This window comes from Sabethes cyaneus, chromosome 1 (genome assembly GCF_943734655.1).
Source record: "Sabethes cyaneus chromosome 1, idSabCyanKW18_F2, whole genome shotgun sequence".
NCBI lineage: Eukaryota > Metazoa > Arthropoda > Insecta > Diptera > Culicidae > Sabethes > Sabethes cyaneus.
This window is the reverse complement of record NC_071353.1, coordinates 16,681,086-16,687,669: the sequence shown is the minus strand read 5'-3', so window position 1 is coordinate 16,687,669 and position 6,584 is coordinate 16,681,086. Positions and strand designations below refer to the sequence as shown.

Sequence of the window (6,584 nt, the reverse complement as noted above, 5' to 3'; positions counted from 1 at the left end):
TACTTCATGTCTTCCTCAGATTTAACCACCTTAGGATGCTTCCGTAGTTCCTGCTTCATAATAGCCCAGTATTTTTCGATGGGTCTTAGTTTCGGTGCGTTCCTTCCTTTGAAAAGTGGCACGAAGCTAGATCCGGCTAGTAGATCGTAGGGCCCTTGTGTTGCTTCAACAGAAAAAGCAGACGCTTCTGTAGATACTCCTTGAGGTAGATCTGCCCGTTTACAGTCCCGGTAGTCACGAACGGCGTACTCCGTTAGCCACATGAGCAGATCGCTTACCAAATTATGTATTTTTTGGCAAACTTTGAAAGTTTCTGCTTCCTTATTTCCTCTGGAACATCAAACTTGTGCTGGGCGGTGAAGAACAGTAGCCCCGGAAGCTGCCCAAAGTCCGCATTGACGCCAGTCTCATCATCCATGATGAGACAATGAAGCTTCATCAGCACCTGGGTGTAGTTTCCAGGCCCATAATTTTCCCACCGTATAGTCACGATTTGGAGTCCTCTGCACTTGCACTGCACGTATGCACTATGCAGTTCCTCCCGGTCCTTGGTTCTCTTGGATAGGTTTTTGGCCACATTCCTGCAGTTTTTGTGCTTTTTTGATCTGCCGTTAAGGTGAAGGTCGTCCGAGTCTAGTTGCATTGTTTACTGATTTCAGTACTTTCACGACGAGAACAGAGTTGCTAATGAACAATTATGAAACGTAGAATCGCGTATCTATTTTTTGCTGTTAAACGAGATCCGACAGTAATTCTATCACATAAAATGCTGTTTACGGTGAATTTTATCATCATTGAATTTTATCAGTATATTTTCGACACTTAACGACCGTTAATCTAATAGCGAAAATTATTGGTCAATTTCATGCTCAACGTAAATATGGCATCACTCCACATATTCACCCGTTTCCTTGGTAACGTACAACAACGACGGTCGCGGATTCGGAATTGCAAGCCAAACGAAGTAAAGTTTTTCATATCACTTCAAGTGAACAGTTTCGCCAAAATCATTATAATATTTTACCAAATAACTGTTCGGGTGGTAAATTAAAGTTTTCTGTGTCTCAAGTTAAGTTTCGCGAGTGATGTGACGACTGTAACGGAGGTAAAAAATTAATGAAAAATCGACGGCGAAAAAGTGAAAATATAGTAATGAATTTCAATTGGGGGCAGAAATCTCAGTATTTAGAGTAATTTCTGCCCCAAAAAGTAATAGAACCTATAGAATGCAATGTTTAGTGCTTCGAGTTGCAAGATCTTACGACGGCTAGCAGGTTAGTTAAACTAATTTTATTTTTTTGTGATGGTTTCCTGAGTCTATGGGAGCATCTTGGTACACTGAAGAAGGGAAGGGATGAATGATATTCGGTGCCATACCCTAGTAACAATTTGGGTTTTATCACGCTCTTATGATGGCATTTAAGACCAAAATTGGTCATGAACAACGCCATAAAAGTACAATAAAATTCACAATGTTGCTTGGGTACTAACTACCATAAATGGACTCTGACGACCTTGTCGTTAACGCTAGAGGCGACCATATTCACTTTAACGTTTGAGACGTCAAAGAAGCGAGGTTATGTTCACCCGTGTCAAACACTATTCGCTGTTAGTCGCTTTGAGCTTTCGTCTGCTTGTTTAATTAAAGTACTTCTTGAAGACGCGAAAAATATTCCGCAGGCTTTCCTTAAAATTCCTTCCTTTTATGCCAAAATTGTTCAACAAAGTGAGACGACCCCTGTATTCTTTACTCAATTCGGTTTTTGAGTGCTTCGAACATTTTGATAGTGATCACTGAGCTTTGAATATCAAGTTGTTCCAATATGGAATGATTTTACAGCCAGAATGCTCTACTGCAGCTTAAGCAGGTTTAAGAGCTTTAATTTTATTTAACTGACCAATTCACACTCTTCATCGCTCGTTGTATTTCGCTTGACTTATCAAACCAATAGAGTTTTTTCAGTTTTTTCGAATTAAAAAATCTCTTTAGCATTAGCAGCAAGCTGCTTTTTAATCAAACCTAATTCTTTTCCAATGTCAATATCCACGGTTGTCACACCCCTCTGTTTGGGGTTTAAAACTGGTCTTTTTCTGATCACGTGGTATCTGAATGTCCCCACACACTGACGAACGGACATGACATTTTATTTAGGAAACTTGTGACCGAAATTGTAGATAAAAATGCGTTGAACAGTATCACCATCTACACAACAATCGTCAAAATTTATTATTTATCTGTAGAATATTTAAAGAAGTACCGGGCTGTTTTCGATATTCTTAGAAGTTCCTAATAAAACAAACTAATTTTGCATACCCAAAAGTGCAAAAAAGTTGCTTTTTATGAGATTTTATAGAGAACTTGGAAGCAATCTCTCATGTAAAGAGCGGTTCTAGTGTACATAATATCATTTTAGGCATTCCACAAATAATTAAAACATATAGACTCCATGTTACAATCACACGCATCAGTTACAGCAAATTGAGTTTCACATTGCAATGCACAGCTAATTTAAAGCCAATCAAAGTGGTCATTCATCAGGTCAACTTCTCCGATCCAGTCTAGTCCTGACTGGACGAAGGAAGTATGACGTAATCGATTGTGGATCGATTCGAACGTATAGCCGGCCACCCGTCGAGTGAAGAGATTTTTCGAAAACGGGTGAAAGCAATACTGCAGACGACGGTGGCTGACGTGTGCTGACTCCCGCGATAATCCTGTAGCATTTATTTTTCCAGCTCTGCTTCCTGTCACGCACGTGTCCGATTGACAGTATTAAATTGAAATTAATGTTTCTGTAGTGCTGTCCGATTGCTCCACCATTGCTACTTGTCGGGACCTGGCTGCTAATTGATGATTCTCGCCGGAATCGATAGTTTGTCCTACTCGTGCGGCAGATCGTGGAGCGCGTTTTGCATACGCTGCAGGAGTTTTTGACGTATGCAGACGGATACGACACTGACGTTGGTTCGATTGATTTGCATATGGAGTCGATTCGGTTGGCCAAAGAGCACTATAAAATCAACCGTCGAGTGCTAGGTTCCGTTAGAAACGGTTGTCGGTCGAAAGTCGATTGGTCACTCATAGTACGAATTTTTACGTGTCAGTGAAGAAATCGTAGACTTATTTCTAGGATGTTTAAGTTTTATTTTTTCTTCAACGTTGTGTGTATATATCTGGCCATCCGGAGTGCCCTAGGAGTTGAAATAGCGGATCCAAACGTAACAGTTTCTCTGGATTTCAAGTGGTCAATGCAGTGCTAATAATAGTTACTTTTCAGGAGCAAAAGATGTCTAGTTATTTTTCCGCTAGTAACCATGACGGGGAAGCGACAGGCAAACGTGCTACAGCCATGTGGTTTGGACCTCGACTCGGAAAGCGGTACGTGTGTGTAGATCATTAGACTCTCAAGAAGTGATTGCTTGAAAGAATCAAACTTTTTGCAGTACAATCCCTCTAGAATTACATGACGAATTGGTAGACCAGGTTGATAGCAATGAAATGTTTTATGTCGGTGAGTCACCCTACCGCCTGGCGTCGGAAATTGCTCAAGGATCTCCGTACGTTGTGCTACTGGCGACAAGGCAACCTGTGAAGTCCCAACCGATCTACTATCCTGTCACGGCGCCCCGGCTGGGACGACGTGACACGGCCGTAAATGAGAACCACTCGAGACCGCCGTTTGCTCCCCGGCTGGGACGCAATCTACCGATTTCACCCCGACTAGGTCGTTCCTTTAGTAGTGCGGACGGTTTCGGATACTAAAAAGACGACTGCTATTGCTGATCCTCTGCGTCGAGCCTGCAATCCGTTCCTATTGGAGTTTTTTTTAACGGCTGGAATCCGAATAGGAGCGGAATGCGGGAATGTTGTTTGCTAGGAACATATTAAAAAATGTGACTCAAGCGATTCTAGTGACTGTGCTTAAAAAATAAAGTTGAATAGAAAGACTGAAACTAAACTTACTCGATTTTTGTTTCCCCGAGATGCACTGCGAAAAAAAAGTGCAATGAAAAAAGTATATTATCACTGGTTAACGCTTTCAGATTTTACTCACTATCAGGGACAGAAACGGAGGACATTTTTGTTCTATATTTACCAGCAAACAGTCTGCTTTTATATCGAGACTGTGTCGGCGGGCGCCGAGACCAACTCGAAAGCCTACATGACAATGAGAAAACTTTCTATTGTGTGCGGTGACAGTTCACATGAAATGTTACGACATTTTTTTCTTGTCGTGACATTTTTGTTGTGTGTAAATTACATGAATACACCGTGAGTTAGCTTATTTACAAAAAAATTCTTAGAAAAGCTTGTAGGTCTGTAGTTGCATTGACAAGTGAATGCGTGTGGGTTCGAATCTTAGTAGAATCATGCCATTCGATATCAAGTGACTTTAGCAGGGATTTATTCTCAGACCCTCAACATCCTTTCTCCGTCCTGAATTCTACATGACCCAAACTAAATCCTCTTGCCAGTGCAAAAGCAGCTTTTTTGAAAATGTGGGAGTCGGTTGACAGCAAAGCAATGCAAAACCTCGGTGATACATTTCGTTATCGAAACTTGACGTTCTGTTTTTATACGACAGACTTCGCAGCCAGCTGTTAGAGTACAGGACAATTACGGGGCCAGTGCAGTGCTACGATCCTATTGACTCAAACAGCCTCTCCCAGCCGAGATTCGAATGTACGACGACTAGCTTACCATACCAGCATCGTACCCCAATGTAGGCCAACTGGGAGGGGGAGGATGTAGTATCCTAGTATTTATAGCATATTAGAGGTGACAGCTTCCCGCGTAAATGGAATGAGTAGTTAATTTGTGTTAGATAGTGAACCGCAGGATATCACATTGGCGATCTTTTGGCCAAATTGAACTTCGGTGGGACGTTAAAGGTAAAATATATACAATATATTTTGCAACGCAATATATAAGCTACTCGGGAGGGAATTCCGAACGTTTTGCATGAAAAGAGCTGGATGGTTGCAGTCACAATAACAACCGAAATTGGCCGGACCCCATTTGTGATCAAAGTTATACAGGCCCGAAAAAAATTCCTCCTTTTTCCCCCTAGTCGGGAGGTTCACGTAGTCGCCCAATTATTGTAACAACTCATATGAGTGATTAAAAGGTGCATCTGCTGATTCGTCGGTATGTTTAATCGGTCGACTCAAGGCGATTAAGTTAACAATTGAGTAGGGTGACGAATTAGAGTTGTTCTCCAGGACCAGGCGAAATAGGTTGATTAATCGGGGAATGCAGTTTATTGATTCAGTTCATTTAGTTTTTGTTTGTCGATAACAGATTAAATTACCTAATGCGTCGGGTGACTGAGATGAACAGTCAACACTAAATATCACTTTTTAACAAGTAATAAATCATTACGCGCCCTTTCCGATTCCAATTAGTTACAAGCTGGTACAACAATAAAAGTTCTTCCGTATTTTGTAAATCAACAATTTACTCGTGTTAACAACATTCAGTTGATCACGCGATGCTTTTAAATAAGACCGCAATGATGATAGCCGCGATAGTGCTTATCAAGATGTGAATACGGCATTCAAAACGGCCGGTAGTTGCGGGCCCAGCTTGATTTGGCCATCCGCAGTTCAGTAGAAATGGTTGCACGGATGCAAATTGGATTACTGCTTGCAGCGCTATTCGTAATATCGAACGTTACCCCCGCTGATATTGATGTGATGTTTGAGAAAATTGAGCAACTCAACGGGACAGAATATATGGATTTCCGTCGGATTCGGGTACGTAAGTTCAACCGGACCGTCTCGGTGCTGGATGGAACCTTCGATCTGCTAATGGTAGCTGATAATCGGTTTGAGGTAAAAAGTTATTGAATTGAGGTAAAAGTTACTAAACTCAAATTCTAATTCGCATTTTCCGAGCAGATGGCTGTCAAACTGGCGTATAGTTCCAGAGGCAACAATCAGTTCAACCAATACCCGATGAAGATCGCTCCACAGCAAATTTGTGACTTCTTCAATACCACCTGGAGGGACTATCATCAGTATTTTGAAGACAATACCAACTTTCCGGAAATCGGAGAATGTCCGATAACACCAAAGGAGTTTTACGTTAGAAACCACATCCTCGATTCGAGCATGTTTCCACCCTATCTGCCACGAGGCCTTTGGCGCATGAGTTTGTTCATGCAAACGATTGACACGAAATCCGTTCATCTTCTTGTCGACGTTCTATTCAAAGTGGCTGATAGAGGCATATTCTAAAGAAAGCCGTATGATTTGCACCGTGTTTTTGTAACGGAAAAAAGACTAACATTCGTCGGTTTGATCCAATCTTTCAAGTGATCCAGTTTCAAGTGAAATTGTGATCATTTGGAGAGGCTTACTGAAAGTTCTGTTGGGTGAAATAAAGTACTACCGAATTGCAGTGATGTGCAGAGGAGTAAATTACCCCGGCATTTGTGAGTTGAACGGCACACTCCACAAAATAGTTTGCACATAGCTCCTTCGGTTCCTTTATTTCGTCAAGATGTGTCTTACCCATCGTAGTGTTCCAACTTTCTTTCTGTGATAGATGATATTTGGTAGTTTTCCCATTTTGAACAACT

General features: G+C 41.4%; 2 protein-coding genes across 2 annotated transcripts; both read left to right on the top strand.

Moving 5' to 3' along the window:
- Window positions 1–3,132: 3,132 nt before the first annotated feature.
- On the top strand, window positions 3,133–3,763 carry LOC128745435 (PBAN-type neuropeptides-like). The gene is made up of 3 exons (XM_053842510.1): window positions 3,133–3,219; window positions 3,279–3,379; window positions 3,445–3,763. Exons 1-3 carry the CDS (start codon window positions 3,133–3,135, stop codon window positions 3,761–3,763), a joined length of 507 nt encoding a protein of 168 aa, XP_053698485.1.
- A 1,853-nt stretch (window positions 3,764–5,616) lies between these two features.
- Window positions 5,617–6,240, top strand: LOC128745434 (uncharacterized). The gene is made up of 2 exons (XM_053842509.1): window positions 5,617–5,835; window positions 5,902–6,240. Exons 1-2 carry the CDS (start codon window positions 5,617–5,619, stop codon window positions 6,238–6,240), a joined length of 558 nt encoding a protein of 185 aa, XP_053698484.1.
- Window positions 6,241–6,584: the final 344 nt, after the last annotated feature.